This window comes from Chiroxiphia lanceolata, chromosome 9, assembly GCF_009829145.1.
Source record: "Chiroxiphia lanceolata isolate bChiLan1 chromosome 9, bChiLan1.pri, whole genome shotgun sequence".
Taxonomy (NCBI): Eukaryota; Metazoa; Chordata; class Aves; order Passeriformes; family Pipridae; genus Chiroxiphia; species Chiroxiphia lanceolata.
In genome coordinates, this window is record NC_045645.1 from 17007830 (window position 1) to 17031919 (window position 24090).

The following is a 24090-nucleotide window of genomic DNA, read 5'->3' on the forward strand; positions in this document are numbered from 1 at the left end:
GGCGCGGCGGCGAGCGTCACCCCCGAGTCTCCTGTGGGGCGGCGGCGAGAAGGCGACCTGCGGGAAGGCGGCGATCTTGCCGGTGAGGGCCCGGGGCGCCGGCCAGGAGGGGCCGCTCGTCGGGGGCGGTGCGCCAGGTGGCGGCGCGCAGGTGGCTCCGGCCGCCGCCCCCGGCCCCGCTCGACTCGCCCCCCCCCTTCCCTGAGCGCAACTCAGCCTCCCACCGCCCCTGGCCAACGCCTTTCCACCCTCCACACGAGGGCCTTGGGGCCGCCCCGGCCACGCGCCGGCAGCCCGTCGGTCGCAGCCAGATCGCGGGGAACAGGCAACAGCAGTAGCCGGGCACCATTCGTTGGACGAGGGGGGCAGAGGGAGCTGGGGGTCGCGATCGGGTGCAGCCCCGTCCCTCCGGGGGAGCGCGTCCGCAGTCGGCCCAACGGGCGCACCGCGCCTCCGTGCTGGTCCCCAAGCCGGCGCCGCGGCAGAAGCGGCGCCAACAAATCTCTCTTCCCCAGAAACTGTTTATCAGTCCCCGCCACCCTGAACGGACTGGTCAGCGCGCGGTTGCTATTGGGCCGGGCGGCAGAGTCGTTACAAACTCGGCAGCGTAAACCTGGCGCTTGAGGGGCTGTTCCTGTCGGAGGGACTGATTCACTCATCCCGCGCGAACCACGACAACGCGAAAACGAACAAAACGGAATCTTTCCTGAAGCCCGCAGCTGTCGGCGCCGCGACACCTTGCAGCTGCGGGCACTGAAAGCCGGGGCGGGGAGAGGAGACGAGGTGGGAAACCTCCTGGGGGACCCTGCGGGGAGTCATGGAGTCGAAGGGGGCCAGGGACCAGGTTAACGAGAGCTGCCCCGAGCCGGCTCCTCGGAGTAAGACAGGAGAGGTTCACTGGAACTCGTCCAGTACCGGGCCGCCTCTGCCATTACACTTGACACTTTGCAAATAACGAATTTAATCCACGTTCGTTGGGTTCTTTAAGGGGGGTCGCTTCACTTCCCCCCCCCCCCCCCCCCCCGTTAGCGGCCTCAGGTTTGCGAACGGGGAAAAGAGAGAAGGGGCCCAACCCGTTGGCGGGGCGCAGGAGCTGCCCCGCAGGTGCCCTCCCCGGCAGCGCCGCGAAGCACCGGCCCGTCCGCGCCCAGCGGGGGCCGGGTCGCTCCGCGCCGCCGGGGAGGCGCCGCCCACGGACACGGGGCCGGGTGGCCGGGTGGGAGCGTTGCTGCCCAGACCCACCTGCGCCTGGGTTCATCCTTGAGCGGGGGCTGGCAGCGAGGGGGCCCGCGCGGAGCAGGGCGAGAAATCAAAGCGTTCTCGATAACGCGTCGCTCCCCCGACAGCAGCGCCCGCCGCAGCCGTTGGGGGCTCCGGGCGCCGGCGCCGCTTCTGCCGCGTGTTTTCGTCCCCGGCGCGGCGCTTTTCCCTCCAAAAGCCACGCCGCGGAGGCGCCGCCGGCCTCCCAAGGCCGGAGCCGGCCAGGCAAGGACCGGGCCCGTGGGAAGGCGAGTTCCGCAGCCCACCTGTCCGCCGGTCCACCGCGGGGACCCGCCCCCGCTTTCCCCCGCTCCCGCTGGCCCGACGGCCGTGCCCGTTCGGTGGCCGCCACTGCGGGGGCAAGAGGAGAGGGGACTCTGCTGTCCCGGCTCGCCCGCCGGCGGCTGCCCATGCGAGGGGAGAGAAGCGAGAGCGCTTACCCATTTGGAGGGGCGAAGGAACCTGGGCTGTTAACGGGGTACGCACGGCAGCCTGATAGTTTGGGTGACTTTAAACTTAGCTTCCCTTCAAAGAGCAATGGTGCTTGAGTTGGCTTTTTTTTTCTCTTCTCTCTCTCTCGACTCCTTCAGAGCTCGGCCCCCTAAACCACAAATTCCACTTCCTGAGCGTTAGTTAGGAGCTTCTGCAAAAAAAAAAAAAGTTTTTTTAAAAAGCCAGAACTTAACAAATCAGTACTGTTCCCGTCCTCTCCTTCTCTCTCAGTTTTCCTTAAATGAAAATGTCTTACCGTATTCCACCTCACATAGGGCTCCCTAAAGTGACATCGAAGTGTCATTCTGGAATCGGGCCTTTCATTTCTCTCGGGGTTCTGCTCCAGAAATTACACAAATCTATCTGAACTATTCTTGGATCCCCCTTCGACTTCCGCAACGAGAACAAGTCACAGATTCAAAACACAGATTGACTCTGGCGGGCAGAGGCAGAGGGCAGGAGACGGGGCAGCCGGTGCCCGCCCTGCCGAGCCAGCTCCGCGCCACATCCCTGCCCCCGGCCCGGCAGCGGGGGACGCACCTCCCGCCGCCATCGGGACGTGCGTGGCGCTGTAATCGAGGCTAAGGCCGGGCCTTGGACGACGGAGACCTCTCCTACGCTAGAAATAACTTGTTGTGGAAAACTCTTTTGGGATAAATACGCCCAACGGCGCTGAAAATACCTTAAGACCCAAGCCTAGAGGTTTGCTCATTTCCCTTCGGATTTAGGTAATGGTTAAATATGGAAGGGGTAGGCGAGATTCCCCCCCCCCACTCCCCCCCCCCCCGCTACTGTTTGCTTGACAGCGATTCAAGCACGCAGGAGGGAAGCGATTGCCGTCCTCCCCTGCGTGCCCGTGCTTTAGGTGCTGACTCGGGGAGGATCCGTGGGGCAGGCACCGGCGGCAAAGAGAAAAAGGCTCGCCTTGCTTTACACACTCACACACGACCTCAAAACATAGTTTTCCAGGTCTAGCCTCGGATTCCTAATGCAGCCAGGAAATCCAGCTCGGGTCTCCGGTATCTTTCTGAGGTGGTTCTGGGCTTCGCTATTAGACATCTCGGGTCACCAGCATCGTTTCGATGGCTGTAGGGCCCCTCAAAATGCGGCTCTGCAGTGAGCCAGTCGAGGTTTAACACCATTTTCCGTTCAGAAACGACTGAGACTGAAGTCGGACATGACAGAAGCAAGCTTCAGCCTCCCTCACGCCCTGGAGCACGCTGGCTTTGCGAGCAGATGTTTTTTTCGCCACCACCCCCGAAGCATTCACAGAAACATTAGTCATTTGATGTCACTGAGCCCCTGTGGAACATAGGATTAACCTGACTTCCCAAAATCTAACTAAGCAAGCAAACACCATCACGGGAAAACCTGTCCAACCTTTTGCTGATGGTTTCGTGTGACACAAAAGGAAGCTGAAGAACACGACTGACACATCGCCCTTAACACCTTCATTATTGCCGGAAAGTTCCTGGTGCTGGGCACAGCAGTTTTACTTACGGCAGCTGTGTACCGCGGTCTCCTTGCTGCGCCTTTGGTTGATTACTCTGAAAATCATTCACGCCTTCGGCTTCAAAAATCAATGCTCGAATCAGTAGAAATAACCAGATTAGAACAACTCGGTCTAATTTCGTGTATGCGTCTTCGTTGACTCACTGTGACTTTTCGAGAAACAGTCTTTCTCGTTTGCCTCTGAAATGGGATGATAAACTCATACCCTTTTGAGTACCTTGCTACACGGCGCTTTGACTGGATGTAATGAAGGCAAGAGAAAAAATTAAATTAGCTCATAAATAATTGTGACCTGGTTACAAGAAAATACATATTCGTCTTTACATATGTAAATTCAAAATGTATACAGGTGCTGCAGCACGCTGTAAGGCGCGGTGATCTCGGTGCGCAGGGCGCTCGCAGCCATCCGAGATGCGGGGTGCGGGATGCGCTGCCGGGCGCCGAGCGGCTCCGCTCGGGGCTGTCCTACGGGAGGCACTGCGCCCAGCCCCTTCTGCTCGGCCCACCTGCGGACGGCCCTTCCTCACCTTCTGCTCCCTAATCGGGTTAAACCCTTCAGCAGAAATAAAGAAATCAACGAGTGAACCAAGCGAATGCTTCACATACAGCCATATAATCTCTCGTGTGAGGGTGGGCGCTTCATGGGCACCGGGAACAGACATCTGGCTCTGGGGCGTCAGTTTTCTCAAACGATTAGAGGGGAAATGGTACGAAACCGGCTGTGTTTCGTGATTTGCAAAACCAGTTCGTGCCTGGAATAGACTCTGCCTTCCCGGAATCCCGGCTGGACGGGCCATTTGTTTCACGCCGCCGGTGGGGAGGGGGAAGCGGAACGCGGGCGCTGCGCACCGAGTGCTGCCGGGGATGACCCGGGGCTGCCAGCGGGGCCTCAGGCGGGTTCAGCTCTGTCGCCGGAAGGTGTGCGGACACACCCCCGCACACCCGAACACACCCCGGCACACCCCGCGGGTACCGGTGTTACCGGGGCCGGGCGCGGGGCCGCCTCGTGCGCGGGGGCCGCCTCGTGCGCGCGGGCCGCTGTGCCACGTGCCCGCGGGCGGCGGCGCGAGGCGGCCCCGCGCGCTCAGCCCTGAGGGGAGCCCTGAGGGGAGCCCTGAGGGGAGCCCTGAGCGCTGCCTCCGCCGCGCGGGGAGCCGCCCACAGCCATCGTCCCAGGGCCCTCCCCACGCCGAGAAGAGCTGCTATCTGCAGTAACAGCACGCTGAACGGAGGTGAAGGGGCTCGGCTTTTATTCTTGGTTTACTGCGTAACGTGTGCGCCGCAGCTCAGTAACCTTTGAGGTGGTCTTGCCTGTGCAGTGGCCATCGTGTGACATGCAAGAGCTCTGTGACAATGCCAAGTGTTCTGTGTCCCAGGGTGGAAAAAGCCAAAACCCAGGCCCTAAGTTGGCGGAGGGCTGTAGTTCGTGGGCAGTGTAGGGCTGAGTTTTAACGGAGCTGCTCTAATGCTTCCCCCAAAGGGAGTGTGGTATCCCAAGTTAAACGTAAAAATTTGGTAAGATACAGTTGAATACAATGATAAGTATATGATTGCTACCCCTTGGTGTCAAAATAGGGGAAGAAATAAGAGGAGGGATTTAAAGTAGGGTGCGATTGTATTATAGTCGTGCTTAAAACTGAAGAGCTATTGAGTGTAATTCATTGCACTCTTCACAGCAGCTGCCTGGTGTCACTCTTAGAGCTAAGATAACATCAGATAAGGCGCCAAACCTGACGGGCTGCAGGTGAGATCTGCGATCAGAAGTGATGAGATACTTCACAACAGGAATCTGAACACCAGGATTTGACAGGTTAGCTGCTTGGTACATAGGGGAGGAGATGTAGTTTCTTGTGTGTGGAAGTCAGGATTGGGAGAAGGCAGCGAAGAGGGTGATACTGGGAGGGAATTCGTGCATACTTTAAAGTGATAAAACTTGGGAGCACAGTTATGCAGAACAGTTTCACTATGAGAAGCTGCTAGAACTTGTAGTAGCGTGCATTCTGTTGGGAAGTGTGTCTTTTTTTAATAACTTTTTTTTAAAAACCTATTTTTAAACATGATGCTTATTGTTTAATTTTTCTTCCACCATCTTGTTCAGTGTCTTCTTTATGGTTCTCCTTGTGGCATAAACACGTGATGTAAACATGTGAGAAATTAATCAGTGATTTTGCTTGGGTTTTCCAGCAATCAAAAAAAGTGCAAAGTAACTTCTGCTGCTCTCGGAGCAGATTAGAAAAGTAATGATCTCTGTAAGCACAAATTGGGGAGGGAAAGTGACCGTATGCTGTGGTGATGAAAGCTGGGATGAAAAGAACATAGACTATGCAAAATGGTCTCACTGGAATTTTAGTTCTCGTAGAAGTTTCAGTCAGTTGGGTAGTAGTCTACAATTCTAAGAGTATGCTACACTGCTTTTGTTTTTCCTAATTGTGAAATAAGGTATTAATTCCTGGAAAGGGAGAGTGTTAAGCTGTTGTATCTTAGATCTAGCGGTTGTATCTTAGTCAGTGCCGGGGCATGCGTAGGTATGCATATGTAACATGTTTTCTCCACTCTGAAGCTGAAACTCCATGCTATATAGAGGTTATGTTGAGAGTCAATTTACTGTGTATTTCCTATTATTCAGAATTTCAGGTTCTAAAGCCTACTGCGGAAATGTATTTCACCGATTTTTCTTATGTCTTGGACTGGTTTGTTAAAAACAAAACAAAACAACAAAAAAACCCCAACCCCAAACCAAAAACCTCCATCACCAACCAAAATCATCAGAGAATTACAGAAAACGTGTTGATGTAATTACAATGATAGAAGTATTTCACAGAACAAAAATGTACTTAATTGAATCTAGAAATCTGTTAGTTATACATAGCTTTTCTTTACTCTCAATACACAGAATTAGTAGCTAGTGCATGATTGAACATAACACCGTAGTTTCCACGTAGACCGTACAAATCTCTATCTTACAGGTTGATTTTTTTTAGTCTCCAGGACTAGCCTAATGGCTCTCCTAGGAGATTTGTATTATCCTCTATCTTCTCCTGAAATGAGTTACATTACTTGGAGCCTCGACAGGTAAGAGAATTAGCAGTACATCCCATATAAAATGTGGGTATTTTTATGCTAACGTATCTCTAGGTCATTCTAGCTTAAAATAGAAATGTGTGAGCATCAAGTTTCACTAAATCACTAACAGAGTCTCTGATATAGAACAGTAATTACATTAAATACCCCAGAAAAACACACACTACCTTCTGTGTTGCAGTTCTAAAAAAGGGTTGAGTACTGATCAAGATCAATAGTACAGAATTTACAAAGTGATTTTGTTAAATTTATGCAAACTCCTTCGTGAATGCTTCTTTTAATCACTTTCATAGCAATTTATTTAATAAAGGAAATTGCAGATACAGTTGAAAATTGAATTTAGTGGACAGTAGTACTTTGTGGATGTGTATGTAGATGAGGCCTGCTTTTTGTTTAAAAAAAAAGTGACCAATGAGAATAAAGAGTTGTTGAGCTGTGAATGTAATACATGCTTCTTATCTTCACTGATGTACTTTCTCCCAAATAGTCATGTTCCAAATTTTTCACAAATGTTACAAAGCTTCTAACATATGAAATGACTTAAGTAAGAAGAGGTCTAACCATAAATGCTATTAGTACTTAAAATACTCATAAGAAAATGCAAATTAATTAGTGAAGGCATTTGATTATCAGATTGGGGAAATCAGAACCATTTTCTCTACATAAAATTGTAATTTACAATTACAAAAAATGTAATTTACACATAAACCCCATACATAGCAGGACATCCCCCTTCCCTGTTTCTCAGCTGCAGCACTTACATATTCAAGAATCTTGAGTTTTCATGTTTATGTGCTTTTTTAACCTTATGATTTTAACGTTAGCATTGAGCTTTTCCAGCCTGCATTTTAGAGCACATCTAAGCAATCAGCAATGTTTGTTAGAAGGTCATGGTATGTAGCATAATTAATGTTTTATTTATTGACAAATATATTTTTATGCTGTTAATGACTTGACAATATTCTCATGCATATTCAAATTATAATACATATAGCAAAGAGATTAGTGTCCTTTTTTTTGCCAGAAGAGTTGCAGAAAAAGCAGGATGATGCTGAGCAGCCTGTCTTGTGCTGTCTTCCTAGGATAGTCTGTGTATAGCCAAGTCTTCTGAAACTGCAGCATGTCCAGTGACTTGTTTTTATCACTAGATGTAGCTGGTCGACTTCTGTGTTTCCCTTAATATTTTTATTTATGCTGTTATTCAGTATCAGTATTTATTCTGTACTTTAAGACCACAAAAGTTCAGGAAATAAATCTTGCCAACTAATCTCATTTGCTATCACTTGAACATTAAGGCAGTTATTGCAAAATCATAACACTTCACTGTTCAAACAGAGAGGATTTTTACGGCTCTTTAACTGAATTTTGTGCCTGCCACTTATTACAGAAGATTACCTTTAAGAGAGGCTTGCAGCTGGTATTGATGACAGGCAACAAGACATTTGTCACCTATCCTCTTGGGCAGCAATGATCCAGGTGCAAACTTAAGTTAGCAGATGCTCGTTGGAAGCAAAAAGACACTTGTTACTCATTTGTGAACAAAATCTGGTTTTACACACGTAAAATTTTCAGCAGGGATAAGAATCAGTCAGCTAATCCACCTGAGAGATGGCAATTCCCACAGGCTATACTGGGAACAACATAATCAGTGGTAGGATGTGGGGAAATTTTGCAGAAATACTGAAGCAAGTTAGGAGCTGCAGACATCAGTAATTTGGAATTTGTCACCTACCTGCTTTAAGATGTAAATTAGATGCACCTGGGCAGATACTACAGCTGAGAGGCCCAGAATGTGCTACTTCCATGCGGCCTTCTCTATCATTCTTTGAAAATTTGTTGATCTCCTCACTCGTGCTGTTTGTTTCTGAAAACACATTCCAAATAAAGGGAAAGGAAATGCCTCATGGGCCTGGCAGGTGCATTCAGCAGTGTGCTTCCGCACTTCTGCAGTTTTAAACGACTACACTGCTGCTTGTGAGTAGCAAGACAGTTAACATACATGCTGCCCATCAGTACCAGTTGCAAATATTGCTAAAAGAAGTCTTAAGGATTGCTTAATTACATAACGTGGCAATAATGGAATATTAAGAATATTCTTGACTAGAATGTGTCTGAGAGGGCAAGTAAGTGTTCATATGACAACAGGAGAATATGTTGTTCTGTTCAAGAAGGTAAAGCCATTTTACTGGATCTCAGTTTTCAGGAGACTGAAAGCAGAATGCTCAGCTCAGCTCTCACTGCTTTGCTCAATCGCAGCTATTTGGTGACAGCACCAATAACTCACTTCCTACATAGGTCTGCAATATAAACCGTAAGAAGACTGAACTTACATATTTTACACTGCATTGACCATGTCTTCATTAGAACTGAATAATTTTTCACCTTATTTGAACCCATCTAGAGGCCACAAGTGACTATGTGGTAACCAAGGACTGTAGCTTGGAAGTGACTAAACAGTAAATGCTGCAACCTTGTTAAATCATGAAAAATTTATTTTCATTACATATACATGAAGGTAAAAGATTTCAGTCAATAGTGTTTTGAACAAGCATTTCTGACATGAGCTTGTTAGTGTAGCTAGGCTGAAACTGAATGTAAAGTTAGTGTTTTGCCTTTATTTAGTAATTCACTTCTAGTGTGTATATACAGAATTCATTTTCCTGTTAGAATACCAGAGACAGTAATATTGCAACATTTACATTCCTTATATAAAATGGTGTAATGTACATTTTCAGCTTGGTGTAGATATATAAATATGTACAAAATAAACATTATTGTAATTAATATATTTCAGACCAGTTATTATTTAGCAACATCAAAAGCAGATGCACATAGATTTAAGTGAAAATGGTGAAAACACCTTTATGACATTAGTGACCATTATTGGCATATATGAAGTACTACAGATAAAGGCTTCTCTTTCAAGCCTTCTGTGGGCATCCAATAACTTTAGTAAAAAACCAAAAGTAATTGAGAAGCATAAGGTAATTTTATATATATATGTGTCATGATCAGATGGTTTACTAGGGTCCATCTTGATCACAACAGGGTAACAATGTAAAACATACACTTTTGTTCAGAGCATAAAATATTGCACAAAAGCAATTTCTTTTGAGGAAAATAATTCCCGTGTTTGTGAACAGCAAAAATGGTTCTTATGCACTAAAGAAATAATATATTTGCAGTTTCTAAACCAAAGAACATTCAGTAATACTGTCAGAACTGTCATCCATCAGCTTCTTTCCAGCCTGTTTTATGGCAATGGTATGTCATTAGCAAGATTTGGCAAAGAGAGAAGGCAGACAAACAGTACATCTCTATTCTTATCACAGGCCACACCAGATCCAATAGTTGCCTAAGCTAACTGCTGGATGGTTTCAATTTCAGCCTTAAAGAACTAGGAAAGTCTTCAGTGCTCGTCACAGTGATAATCACACAGTAGTAGAGTAAGATTCCATTCTTCTCTGCTTAGAAACCATCTTGTCTGAATTCCCAGGCTGAAGGGCACTTTCTTCAGTATCACTGTCACTGCTGTCTACAAGTGTGTGATCCAAAGCCATCTGACCAGTCCTTCTGGGTAGATGAAAGTTCACCCCACTCTCCTGTATGGAGTTAGTTATAAAATCTTCATCAGAAGAATGAAATGATTCATCGTCTCCTGTGAAATGGTTGACAATGTGAATCCCATCAAAAGTGGGTTGGTCTGAGAAGTCTCTCTGGCCTTTTAGACATTTGATCTGTTCAAAAAAGTGGAAATTAACAGTTAATCAGAGCTCAAGAGTCCAGTAGTAAAAAAACCCCAAACAACCAAAAACCAAACCAAATCAAAAAACCAAACACATTTTCAAGAAATGTATCACTGAACTCTTAGTGGATACAATTAAATGCTAGATCTGGAAGTAGCATGTTTGATGATCACCTCAAGTACTACAGTTCTAAGGCTTAATAATGAAGGTACCTAGAATCAGTAATGACAGATTCCTCTATTTACTGCATCTTTAATATCCCCACAAGGATGGTTTCTATTTTCTAGAGTGGTCTATTTGTTTTGACAGGACTTTTGGCCTTAACATCTGCTTTTACAGGTCCATTCTCTCCTGTATGACCTGACTTCTCATTTGAGAAATCCCTTCCCCTATTCCAAAGAGCGGGGTCCAAAGTGAATATTGCCAGTTTCACACAGCCACAGAAGAAAATCCCAGAGAATATGTTTAGTTCTGTCTACACTGCAAGGTTGTCTTAACTATCTAGTTCAGATCCAATGAGATTTCAGATCAAGCAGTATGAGAGAAACATCTCTTTGTACAGCATAAATAGATTGTAGTTGCAATTTTAAGAGAACATCAAACAAGACAAAAATGACTGTCAGACCATAGACAGATAATATTTTAATTCAATGCACTATGGAGTGATACACTATTACAACCATGCATGCAAGCTATTCAAAACTAAAACCTAAAGTGCTGAAGTCTCCTGTTAATTTAATGAAAAATAACTCACGTACGACATTCCAGAGGTGGGTTGGGTTTGTGGTGTTTGTTTGTTTGTTTTATAATTTCACTTTTATTAGCTTTTAGTAGCAACTGTCCCTCAGGGTCAGTTTAACAGTATAAGAGTATTAAGATAAAAAATCCTGAGGATGGAGAAAAACATTAAAAATGGATTACAGAACCTTCCTAATGTTACTCCAAAAGCTTGAAACAGAAGATGCACCAAGTGCTACTTTGTAAGCAACTTTTCATAGTGAGAGACTTGGAGAATAGAAAGAATAAAATGCCTGAAGAGTTTCTTTACAGAAATCTATTTGATGTTTCAGAAATCTGAAGCAATATTCACTTTAATAATTAAGGAGTGCATGTATGTCCTCAGTATTGAACACCAGTGGGAGATTTTTATCTGTCCATTTGGGGAAGAAGGAATCTCTGTACTTACCGTGGGCTTGTGTAGAAGAGAAAAAGGAGTTGGAAAAAAATCACATGAGTCATAATCACACTAACTGCCATTAAATCACATGTTAACAGCATGTAAAAGCTTCACCTTTTAATATCAGAACATCCCTGTTAGGAATATGGATACATGCTGTAGATCTAAACCTTGTTTACTATGTGCACTAACATTAGTTTTTTGCGTTGTCTTCACATACACAGAGGCTGCAGTTGTTTCATGAGGTCTTTGCTTATATAAAGGCAAGCAGAACAGAGTTCCACATTTGCACAGCGTAACTCATGATGCAAGCAAATTAAGCTTAAGCCAAATATTAGATACTGGACAGTAACATATATCTGGAATAGATAATTTTTACTAGCTTATATACCTAGATACAGACAGCCTGATACAGACATTCTTGTGTTATTTAGAAACATTATCTCTGAAAATATCCTGCAATATGATCAGATTAGCTACCACATGAATTTTCCAAAACAGCTATCAATTTTAGTCACTAAGAAAATAAAACACAGAAACCCAACAATTTCTCTCCGCCCTCACCACAGGAAAAAAAAAAAAGATCCACTGTACCAGTGACTACAAACTTCATATTAGAGTAGGAAATTATATGGTTTTAGGTTTGCAGAGTTGAGCCATTGGTTCACCTGCAATTATAAAGCTGATACTCAATGTTAGTTGTTTTGAACACTCAGAAAGCCAAGCCAATGACCTCAGATGTTTTCCTGAAGACTTAAAACACAATACCTTTAGATGAATATATTTCGGTAATATGACAAAATCATGGTTTTATGGTTTTAGGTAGTAACCTTTCCAAAAGAGAGTCTGTGGAAAATGCTGTTGGTGAAAAAATCATGAATAGACACAACCTTTGCCAGTTCCTAAAGGAAGCTCAGGAAAACACTGTGGTGTTATCTTTGTGCGTCCTTTCATTAAAATAACAAATCTGTGACCTTCCAGAAACACCTCTGATCTGCAGCTTCACACTTGCCTGCCTTTTTTCTCAAGTACTCCTCGCATCCAAGGGGAAACAGGTTGTTATGAAGAAACATAAATGTACTGCAGAGAATATACATGACAATCAATGGTAATATCAATGGTCACAGAGTTCTGTAACTTCTGTCTGCTTGAGACATGGCCACCTCAGCCAGAAGCACAGACTACAGCGTAGAATTTGTATTATGGGGATCAACAAGCTGGAGGGCAACACTGCTGAAGAGGACATGGGGGACCTGACGCACAGGAGGCTAAACGTGAATGCACAGTGTCCCCAGGCAGGGGTAAAGGCTAACAGCACACTAGGCTGCGGTGACAAGGGCACAACCAGTACATCATGGGAATGGATTCTTATCTGGCACTTGTTAGACTGCATCTGTCCTATTCCACACTGGCTACCTCACTCCTTCCCCAGTACAAAAGATTAATGAGAGGCACCAAGACTTAAGGGTTAAGGGGCAGGAGCTTATACCTTAAGCCAGCAGAGAGCCGGTTCTTTACTGAAATGCATGGTGGAAGAAGATACATTGATCATAACACAAACCATAAAGTTGTGTTTGAATGTGAAGGGAGAATATTTGCTATAAGGCTAGCTAAGAATTAGAATAGGTTGTTCAGAGGCTGTTGACTCTTCACGTCATTAAGTTTGAACACCCAGCTGACAGAGCCCTAAGCAACCTGCTTTGAATTCAGTGTTGGTCCTGTTTTGAGCAGGCAGTTGGACTAGAGGCCTCCCAGGGTCTCTTCCAACCTGCTTCAGTGAGATGCGTGAAAAGCACAGGCAGTGGGATGCACATTACTGCTCTTTATGGGAGCCATTTGGAGTTTGAGAAGTTGAGATACTTTGTACCTGCCCAAGTTGTTGCATTTCTCAAAGATGGAAATGCTGTCATTTGAATACAAATGCTTTTACATTAAATATCAGTACTAAATGTCTGTATTTATTGCAAAATCTGGACTTCAACAGAATGTTACTTTTATTTTACAATTAGAAATGCATCACTGGAATCTTGAAAATACTTAAGTTGTTTTTTCAATTGAAGGTAGAATCTGTTTTGCACTGACTTTTAAACTTCAGTGTTGATGAAAGCAAGTAATCTTCAAGAAATTAAAATTATTTAACAGAATAGGTGGGAACAGCTGTGCACTATTTCCAGTTTTGTGTACTTTCAGAGTTGAAGATAGTTCAGGGGCACTTCAATCGAATATTTGTTCAGGAGCATTTCTGAAGGAGCCTATTTATTTGTAGTTTCTGTTGCAACAGAAAAGCTTTATAAGGCTTCTCAAAGCATTTGAAACAACTTGCAGACAGCCTGTGCTCCAGTGCAGTTAGATAGCAGTGGCTAATATCAGCATAAGGCTCTAAAATAGATGTTCCTTAAAATGAAGTTTTGCATTCTCACATAACTTTACAGTCTAGCAAGTGAGGCTCTGCACTGTAACAGGAGAAGCAGTATCTTTTTTCAAGGCAGGAACATTACTGTCCTGTTGGTCCACCAGCCCAATATCATGTCTCCAGCAGTGACAACAGAACTTTCATATTACCAAGCCCCCATCCACTTGTCCAGAAGTAGTTGTAGCAAATATAAGTGCAGTCTCTTTCTAGCTGGTTCAGCATACATTTATAGACCAGCTGTCCATGACTGATGATTTTCTTTTTATTTGCTGTGTACCTCCACAGCTTCCTGTGGCAGTAAGTTCCAGAAATTCCTTTATTTGTTTTAAACTAATCTCCTACTCCTTTTAAGTAACTGCCCTCGAATTCAAATAATGCAGGAACAAGTGGTGAAGAGCAGTTCTGTGGTCATGATTCTGAACCTTATGTCACAATGCCTCCCTCAGCCCTCTCTCTAAAACAGATGAGTTCCACTCCTTTTTAGCCTTATGAACAGGCAGCGATCAAGACAGCTGATCATTTCAGTTGCCTTTTAACTTCCCTACAGGCCTTCTTTAAACTCTCTACATCCATCTAGATACCAAGTGGCAATATAAACTCCTTTATTTGTTTTTTAATATACTTCCTATTGATGCCCAACATTGCCTTGTCCAATTTGGCTGCTACTGTGTGCTAAGCCAGTGATGTCACAGGACTCTCAAAACCAACTTGAAAATATCTTTCCTGATTTGTAACTAACAATTCTATGTTTGCCATCATGTAGGTAAGGGCTTAGATTTTGCAACTGATGAATCACCTTACATCAAAGCTCATCTGTCACTTTTTAAGACAGACTTGAGATTCTTGCTGTCAGTGTTTCATTTGAACATGGAAGAAGAGCTTAAAGTAGGAACTAAAGCATTATGCCAAGATTTGCTATTCGTGTAGCCAACATATCAAGACAATGGGAAATCCGATTAAGGACTCAGAATGCAGGATGTGTGGACCTAACCCAAACATACACCTCCACACCCTAGTTCCACTCTATCCTTTTCCCTGAAGGAAAAACAACCCTCTTCTTGCAGTCATGTTGAACAGAGTATAGACTTCTGTTCTCTTTTGTACAAAGAGTCAGTATTGATTAAAGGCTTTCAGTTTTGGGTCTGCTCCTCCAAGTGAAGGGAACTAGATCTCTGTCACTCCAACAAGTGACATTTAAATGAACTTGTTTCTTACTCTTTCAGTTTTGCAAGAATCTCAAATCTGATCACATCTGTGAAAAAAACCCAACTGATAAAAATCCAGGTCTGGTAAACCCATGTGTTTTGCTTTGAGTTCTCAAATCCAGGTCATATTGTCTAGATGACTGCAGCTTCAACCTAGTTTTCACTACAGCACATTCACATGGTCTTTAGGACATTTCAAAGGGTTAATAACATTATATGACCAAAATCTATGTCATCATCATCCTTTCAAAAGCCAGCTGAATCAAGAGCAGAATCTTAGTGATGTTGTGCATTTATATACATTCTCTTGCCTAAAGAATTCAGCATTTTAAAGACAAACTGTATGTCTGCTGGTCAACATATGAAAATACTTTAGTTGTACATACTCTTAACAAGTAACATTGTATTTTCACAAATTCAAAAGAGCTGAAAAAAGGCTAACAATCAGATCCTTGAACCTCAGAATAAACTTTCTTACCTGATGCTGACTGCCTCATCGAGCCAGGCATGAAGGAGAAACAGTAAAGAGAAATTTAGAAGTTTTAAAACAATTCAAAAGGTCTTCTATATTAAATCATAGGATCATAGTTTGAAGGGTGCTATTCAGTTGCAAGACCCTTTGGGTTTTTTTTAACTAGAGAACATATGTCATATTTTCAAGTGGCACTTTGTGAAAGAGTTCTGCTTAAGCTCTGGGAGACATTTTTATGTTGTAACCTGTAGGATTTTTTAAAGCTAGTAGTAGATTTTTAAAGCTAGTAGGAGTTCAGTGGTGAAAACTCAAACTAAAGTGCTACTGTCTGCCCTCTTTAAAAGGCTTCAGTTACTAATTCTTGAAATTTACTCAATTCTGAAATAGTAAAGACAAGTTTTAACAAAACTTGCCAATAACTATTTAATATACAATACACAGGTGAGATCAAAATACAATAAAAATATGACCACTGCCGTGGGTGAATAAAATTGGTTTTGGCAGAAGGCAAGATGTTACATTTTTATTTAAAGAATAAAGATACTGAATTCTCAGTGCTTTTACTTATAACGAGAGGAATCTAAAAATCAGAGTTCCCTCATTATTTTTCTCTACCTTAGTAACAGGAACTCTTCATAAGATTTCATACTTAAAAAACAAACCTGTGTCAACATTAGAATGTTGCTGAAAGTATGTTCTAGCTGAAGAAACAAGTCGTAAGCATTTTCAAATACCTGTCCTATAATGCATAAAAAAACATTGTCAATTTGGCAAGATGAAAGTAGAGATTTAGAAGTCAAAACCTAATTAGAAGCCAAAAAAAATCAGTTATGATCTGTTAAATTATAATTACATTTAATATGAATAAAAGCAAATTAATTGGAGTTCTTAAAATGTCCTGAGACTGTCCACAGCATCTAATGGGATCCCTTATCATATATAACAGTTGACTGCTACTTAGTGCTGACTATCCCATTTGTAATGAGATTACTTCAGTTTAAGGCATACAGTAGTACACTATCACTACTTTAAAATCACTCCCAGTAACTTCTTTTGGAAAAACGCTTATCTCAGGAAATTAAGTACTTGGAGCACCTTCAACTGAATTAATGGAAAATATGTTGTCATTTGGGAGACAAATATCAGTCCAGACAATTGTTACCGCCAGCAGGTACAACGCAGAAGCATTTCTGCACATGCACGCAAAGGAAATGAACAGTGTTAAGGTTACAGGCCTTTTCATGCTACTTTTTCACTTCCATGAACACAAGCAGCTCCTTAGACATCTTAAACTCTCTGAAGCCCATTTTTAAATACATGATTGAGTCACATTCATACTGAAACCATCACAACATGAACACTGCACAAACGGAGACAAGGTGAGCTAAACGAATGGTTGCAGAAACTAATAATAGCAATCCATCATCTAAAGCAATTCTTATCAAGTTTAATGGCTGTACAGCTACAATGCAAATAGGATTTCTAAACTTTCCCAACAGAATCAGCTTCCTTATGTGAAAGGGACTGCTAGACATGCATTGTGACAGAATTGTATCAGAGCATTTTAATGAAAGCCATTTTTTTGACAGTCTGAGATTTAAAAAAATATTAGGTATGGTTCAATTAATCCTGCAAGAAAGAAAAAGTTTAAAGCAAAACCAAACCAGCTTTAGAAGACATTCTTCATTTTCCTCAAGCATGAGGCAGTTTTTACCCAAACATATGGATCATATGCAAAAGACATAGGATAGTCTTTTCCTGACAACTCATATACCTTCAGATTACATGTAAAATAAGATTATTTGTAAAAATCAACAACACATATTGTATATAGTACGATATTCTTTGCTTAGAAATAGTGACACATTCTCTAACAAATTTTAAAAATATATGCTAAATTAGCAATGTGTCATCTTTGTAACTGTATTAGGACAAAGCTTGAAGTTGTGGCTTTTATTTCAGCATCAGTGAATTTCCTGTTTCACTTCAGTTAGCATTAAGGGCTTTTTTCTAAAACCATAGCTATAAATGCAGCCATAATTAGGATTAACAGTTTCTAAGTAACAGCCATGATCAGTGCTAGACAAGGGTCATTCTTGGAAATTACTGATGATTCAAGAAGCCCAAACAAACCTGACCAAACAGATGCTGAATCCAGGAACTCCCATTTACTCGATTTGCTCCCACTACCCAATCACTGTTGTCCCTCCTGAGGAAGAGACTCTAACAACCCTGGACTCGCTGAAAGGTGACAGCTGGGAGGGGCTTCTCCTCTTTGAAATTCTGGAAAAGCTACAGAGATGGGCCCTCCCCCCAGTCTCTCACCAAAGCCATTCTGGATTCTCCAATGCCATATCTACCCCTACAGATTTAAAAGATGAAATGTAGACCTCAGAATACATTTTTTAGACCTCAAAATATATCCAGACAATATGTTAAAAAAAGGGGGGGCAAAGGAAAGAGAAATCACAATGAACCGTGTCTTCATTTTGCTGTGAGGCAGACATGCAAGATCTGCAACAGTCGGATATTCTTAGTAGAGAAATTCAGGAAATAGGTCACATCTTCATTTATTGCTTTCACACGTCTTTTTATTTTCTTTTCAATTTAAAATATCTAAACTCTTCAGAACAACTTTGAGTCTTCTCAGATTCCTTAAAGACATTCTGCTTCATCGTAAAATCTAAGTAATTTTGAAATTGATATAATAGACAATGACATTCTCAAATAGGAAGTGTTAGTATGCAGTTCTCTTTACTGCTCCGTTCTCTAAGATTTAATTTTGTGCCAAAAGCAAAAAAATCCCAGCAAATTAGCTAAATTTTTCTGAAATCAAGCTGTTCAGTACATTCTAATGGGTGTTGAAGAACCATGGACATCAGGAGGGAAGTGAATACATTTAAAAAGGCATTTAAAAACTCTGGAAGACTATTTCAGAGAAGTTTTATAACGCCACTAACAAAAATACTTTTCCCCACGGAGTTCACCTAAACTAAAAATATTAAAGTTAGCCTGAAGTGTTTAGGGTGAGGGTTTGACATAAATTTGGGGTCTAGCAGACTAGAGCCACCACTACATAGCTCTATAGTTTGCCTTTGCTTTAGCCTTTCCCCCACCCCCAAAGGTGATATTTGTAAGGCAGTACTCAAGTTTCTCATCAGGGACTAAATAAAGAAATTAAACTAGTTAAGGAAAATAAAGCAAACTGAAATTGCTTAAAAAAAAATCCAGTGCATTAGGTGCTGTGACTTAAGAAAGCAGGAAATATCTTGATCATGCTTTCAAAGTACATGCAGTGAGAGTATTTCAAAAATTTGTTTGCAAAGCTGCTTCCTTTTCTTAGCAGTTAATGAATCACCATTAAACATTTCATTTCTCATAAAAGCTTTTTTTTAAAGACACTTTTAAAGTCTTTGATATATACATTAATTCATTTCCTTATCTAAAAATTTTCACCCAGCTTTCAGTGAGATGAACAAAATGTTGATTATTAGGGAGTCCACCTTTGAAATCAGGTTATTAAGCAGTCCCTGTAAGATCCCTACAGGAAGAGCCAAGCTGCATTCTAACATACTCAAGACTGTCTGGGACCATCTTAGCACATTTGGCCTTTTATTTGGGACTGAGTGTAGCATGACAAAACCAGGAAACCTGCACAATCAGCAAACAAGTGATATGAGTTAGTGATTCTAGAACAGTACAAGTTTAGTGGTTTCTATAAAGTAGTATTTATAAAGAATATAAAATAGTGTCCTAAAGAAAATTAACTCTGCTTTGTAGAGATGTGTTCAGAGCTGTATTTGTTTCCTTCCAGCATTATCTCATCTGGCCCCCAAAATATTTTATAATGGTCATACCAAGATAAAAATCTGTTGACAAAAAGTTTTAGAGGACTTGGTGGAATATTTGGCTTCTTGTCTTGAGGTGTTATAAAATGAGTCTTGGAGAAAAGTTAATTTTGATTTGCTAGAGATTTTTGGACAAGCAGAAAGACACAGATTGGGAAAGTTAGTTTTTGATTACTTTCAGTATAGCAGAAGGGTTCAAAGGTGCTGATTTGCAGCACATTTCATGGTAGGAAGACTGCAAGTGTCCACATCCAGTTGTCTGCAGGTTCTCTTTGAACTTCTTGATCTGCACTATCTCAAAACAGTACAGCTGGTCTTGGAGTTTGTAAATTGAATTCAATCTAATATTGATGCAGTATTATCTATCCACTTCTTAGAGCAATTGCAGCAAAACACCTTGAAACTGGTAACAAAAGCTAATCAGAAATCAGAGCAAGTAGTAAACTCCAGGCTGGATAATCCTACTGTGGGTCTGAGCCAGAACACCAGCGAATGACAATAATAAATACCTGAACAGGCCTAGGCCGCTTATTCTGGCTGTGCAAATATGGCTGCTATTGCTAAAAGTTAAAAATACCAGTTAAAAACTGGCCTGACTTTTTTTCCCCATCTATAGTAGGCTTAAAAGCAACAGTCATGAGGTACTGCAACATTAGATGAATCTGCCCGACTCATCTTTAACTCTCTGGAATCCAAGATTAAGTATGTGATTAATTACTAGTCTCCTGTTTAATGAAAGTATTACCTTAGTTTTTGAAACTCATACTTTTAAAAGGATGACCAAGAGTAACACACTAGTATATAACACACTGGTATACAACCTGAAATATTTATCTCAAATATCTGAAATATTTATCTCAGCTCTAGTTGTCCAGCTATTTATTTCCTATTGCTCTGAATGTACTCTTATATTTCCTGACTAAAGTTTTTATAAAAAGTATTTTTTCAACATTATTATTTGGAGAGCACTTGAGCCAAAAGGAAATATGATGTTAAATGTATGTTGTGTATCAGTTTTACCATAGTCTGCTGTATTGTAAACGTGACAAAGATTAAAACCACCACCAAGTGTTCAGATCAGAAGGTTTCCAGTGAATCAGAACAGGAAACCAATAAAGCGATCAATGGGAGGTCATGACATTTTGATCACTGCACTATATGGTTAAAGAATCTGGTTTTGATCTAGTGCTGTGTAATCAAGTTAAACTTTGAAGTTAGGTATCAAATATGCAATTGAAATAGCAACAGTGCTAAGGAATACCCAACTCTTACACTATTTTCAAAAAAAGTTAGTATTTGGCAATTATAAGTCAGGTTTTATTTCTCGAGGGAATTTTTGTAAGATTGACAGGTTTGTTGTAGTGAGATTGTATGCAATTCCAAAGAAAGTTCCAAGCTACAGGCCTAGGAATTTTCCTTCCCCCTACCTACTAGTTATTTATGGAAAGTTCCCAGAAACTCTACAAGAAGCTCTGATGGAAGTGTTTATTTGCAGTGAGGACACGACAACAAAAATAATTTAAAACAGCAGTATAAGCATACTGACGGTACTGCAATTATTATATCCAAGGAAATACCTAAGTCTCAGTGCACCTCTCTACAGTATGCATCTGTAAATACAAACGTTACTGAAACCTCAAGCATTAACTAGAATGTACTGGCTGATAGAGAGACTGAAAATATACCCATTCCGGGCAACAGTTACAGGAAATGATCATTTCACACTTTTACTCTGTCCTTTTAAAGCACAAGTTAAACTCAGCAGTTTTAAATGGACTAAGTAACATTTTTGCCTCTGACTGCAGAAACTACTTTCGTTTGTGCTGGCTGCCACTCAAGGTGATAAAAGAATTTTAGGAGGGGTTTCTACCACATTTCCACTGTTTGCCTCACTTATATTCAGATAAGTTTACGGAGACCTATTACAAGCTAACACATAGCAGTCCTCTCTTGAGCTTGCTTCTCACCTAGGCAGCACCTAATTTTTGCAAGGAACAACCACTCAGATAAACCAGTAGAACCTCAATTCCTCGATTCCTCCACTTTTCAATCCCCAAAAACTTAATTTACAGGCAGAAACACACAACAGACCCTAATATAGCTCTAATCGGTACAGCAGACAGGTTACACAGTTTCAACAGTCAAGAACATTATTGCCAAGATAGTGAAATAACTTTATCTATTATCAGTTTACTTGCTTTAGCAATCCAGAGAAACTCTAAAGAAAGACACAATATAGCTATGTTCATCTTTAATGGTGCAATCAGGAACTATTATACTGCTCAGCAAGACAGATCTGAAACTCAGATGCAGTAGGATACAGTCGGGAAAAAAAAGGGGAAAATGTGAAAACCATCACCCATCTTCATTTATTTTACCTAATCTGTCACTAGTGGTGGGGAAACAGTTAAGAATCATGTGTCCCTCATCCAAGTAAACAAAGACATGTTCCATTTAAGGACAGACTACATCAGCGTCCTGGTTACACTCTTCACATTTAGAGGTTTCCTTCACCCTCACACGGGATGGAAAATATTTTGTTGATGGTGTTGTTACTGGGGAGAAGGGAGAGGAATCAACCTTACCTCATGCAAAGATGAAGATGGAGTTTGTGTCCAAAGATTCACGGAATGAAGTACCATCACTAAGGAATCAATCGTATCATTCTGGGCAAGTGTAACATGACTGTGTTAATTACACTATGACCACCCAAAGTTAATTGAATTAAACAAACGAGTTCATAAAATATAGAGATTCCATTGTGCCTTCCTTCTGACTGTTGATTGCTTAGTTTAGCCAGAGAGTTTCTAAAGCTAGTTGCTTTATTAAAGTCAGGACTAAATTGGAGAAAGTTACTGGATAATAAGACTCCCAATCTGATCAGTCCTCCACTTCTGTAACAATCTGGGCATTATCAAGCCAGTTTAACATCTGACTCTCAAGGACAAGTTGAGCCTAAGAAGTAAAGCAATTCCCTTTTCTAAAGCATAGAGTGTATATTTAACTCTCCTGTGTAGACAAAGCTGCTACATTAGATTGGGTGTTTGCAAACCACATGACCTCACAAACGCTATCTTATCACATCACAGGTTCCTCAGACTGACCACAACCACTTAAATCAGACTCTGCCAGCACGGAGGCTCTGCAACTTTGACACATAACTAGTAAAGCAACTACATTTTTAGCTGTCCAGCAGCCTCGCAAGAATTTTACTTGTGGAGAGGGAAAAATCTGATCATCTCTTGTCCAACTGTGCTTGCAAGATATGGTAAAAGAAAAGCACATGATTTATTGTGCTATAAACTTCCACCACAAGTTGAAATGCTTACTCTGTAAATCTGAGGGCTAACATATTTCCTTTCAGGGACAACACTTCTTATCAAGTAAGAAAACATTTATAGACAGCCACATATTTTGAAAGCATTTGTCTAGTAAAACATACTATTAGAAGATGTTAATGTGATTCTCTTCTGTATTGAGAAACAAGTGCTTTGCAAGAGTTAATACAGGAGTTTTAACCAACATTATGGTTCTACTGACAACTGTGGAGGGAAAACAATGTAAAAATTGACTGAAATAAACCCTCTGTCTCCAGAGAATTTGAAAAAAATTCTGGTAGGCTGAACTGCAACTAGAATTCACCTTCCCCAGTTAATCCTCATATCTCCATTATTCTAAAGTATGTTATTTACTCCAAGTTATTTACTCTGCTTCTGAATGCAGTCTAGTGTTGCATCAGATAAGAGAACATTTGATTTGGGAAGCACTGAATTTGACTGAAAGGAATCCAAATAATAAAATTAATAGAGGAAAGAAATAATGCTTCCCACTAGTATCCCATCTTCAAGCTCAGATGCTATGATTATGAGAGAAATAGGAACCAGGAATGCTGCTGGAAGTGGACAACCCATCTGGTGCTATTCCAGTGGGTCACAAGAGCACCACAATTTTGTGCTCATCTATGACTGATGCGGATTCATCACATAGCTGCTTGTAAAGATATTCCCTCAACTCTTAATGGACAACCTGGACCCAACTGTGCCAGGGACCAGAACCACTCGCCGTCCCACAGTGATATAAGGTTATTAGCTAATAATAAAAAGAGAACATAATTTGACAGCTTTTAAACACAGCTTACGTACCATTTACATTTATGATATTTAAGATTAAAGGAACTGTTAATGTGGTTTATTCTTTCATCCTGGTACTGTAGTGCATTGAATTTTATTTAGGTATTTTATTGCGTGGCCCATATAGGTGATTTTTTTAATCCTTCACACTGATGGGCTACAGTTTACTTTCCCTTCTCCATTGTAGTTTCAGCAGTGAAAAAGCCTAGAAAGCTAATGCAGGTTGCAAGATGTATCCTTAATTCAGCCATATTACCAGTTACTCCTTTGGTCACAACTTATGCATTATTTATCCTCAAAGTCATTACTTAAACTATCTTGAATTTCATTTACACAAGCAAAATCTTTTAAAAGCATAGTATTTAATCTCCAACTTTTATATCTTTTTTCATTAAGCCAATCTTAAAATGTTAGCTCACCAGGAGCATGATCAGACCATGAGATAACACCTATATCAGAATCTTACTGACCGCATTAGGTTCTTAAAACATACTATATCATCCATTCCTAGATAAACTCTATGTATGTGGGAATGGAAGAGTAGTAAGCTAATGGTCATTACTTCTTTGAATAGCCATCAAGTTTTCAGATACTGAAATGGGAAATACCTTTAAAAAATCCCCCTTTTCTGCACTGTCAATATGCAAGAATTTAATCACTAGAATTTCACTTAAAGGTACTATTATAAAGCCTTTTAAATGCCTCAGAAATTATTTTGGCAGAATAATAATGCCCCAAGTAATTCGCCACGTTA

The 24090-nt window shown here is 41.5% G+C and overlaps 1 protein-coding gene and 1 long non-coding RNA gene across 11 annotated transcripts in view; one reads left to right on the top strand and one right to left on the bottom strand.

Annotated features, from left to right (window-relative positions):
* Positions 1-4331: 4331 nt before the first annotated feature.
* The window catches only part of LOC116791186, a 69431-nt gene continuing 49672 nt past the window's right edge, over positions 4332-24090 (top strand). For 9 of the 10 annotated variants that reach the window (XR_004358636.1, XR_004358640.1, XR_004358634.1 and 6 more), the window contains exons 1-3: positions 4332-4496; positions 4941-5074; positions 6246-6336. This is a non-coding gene — a long non-coding RNA (uncharacterized LOC116791186). Of the gene's footprint in view, positions 4497-4940; positions 5075-6245; positions 6337-12090; positions 13146-24090 lie in introns of those variants that run through there. The other variant, XR_004358639.1, reaches the window with a different exon arrangement.
* The window catches only part of LOC116791185 (EVI5-like protein), a 99473-nt gene continuing 84199 nt past the window's right edge, over positions 8817-24090 (bottom strand). Inside the window, 1 exon segment of the mRNA XM_032696952.1 lies at positions 8817-10082. Within this exon segment, the coding sequence (XP_032552843.1) occupies positions 9777-10082 (306 nt within the window). The 3' untranslated portion in view covers positions 8817-9776.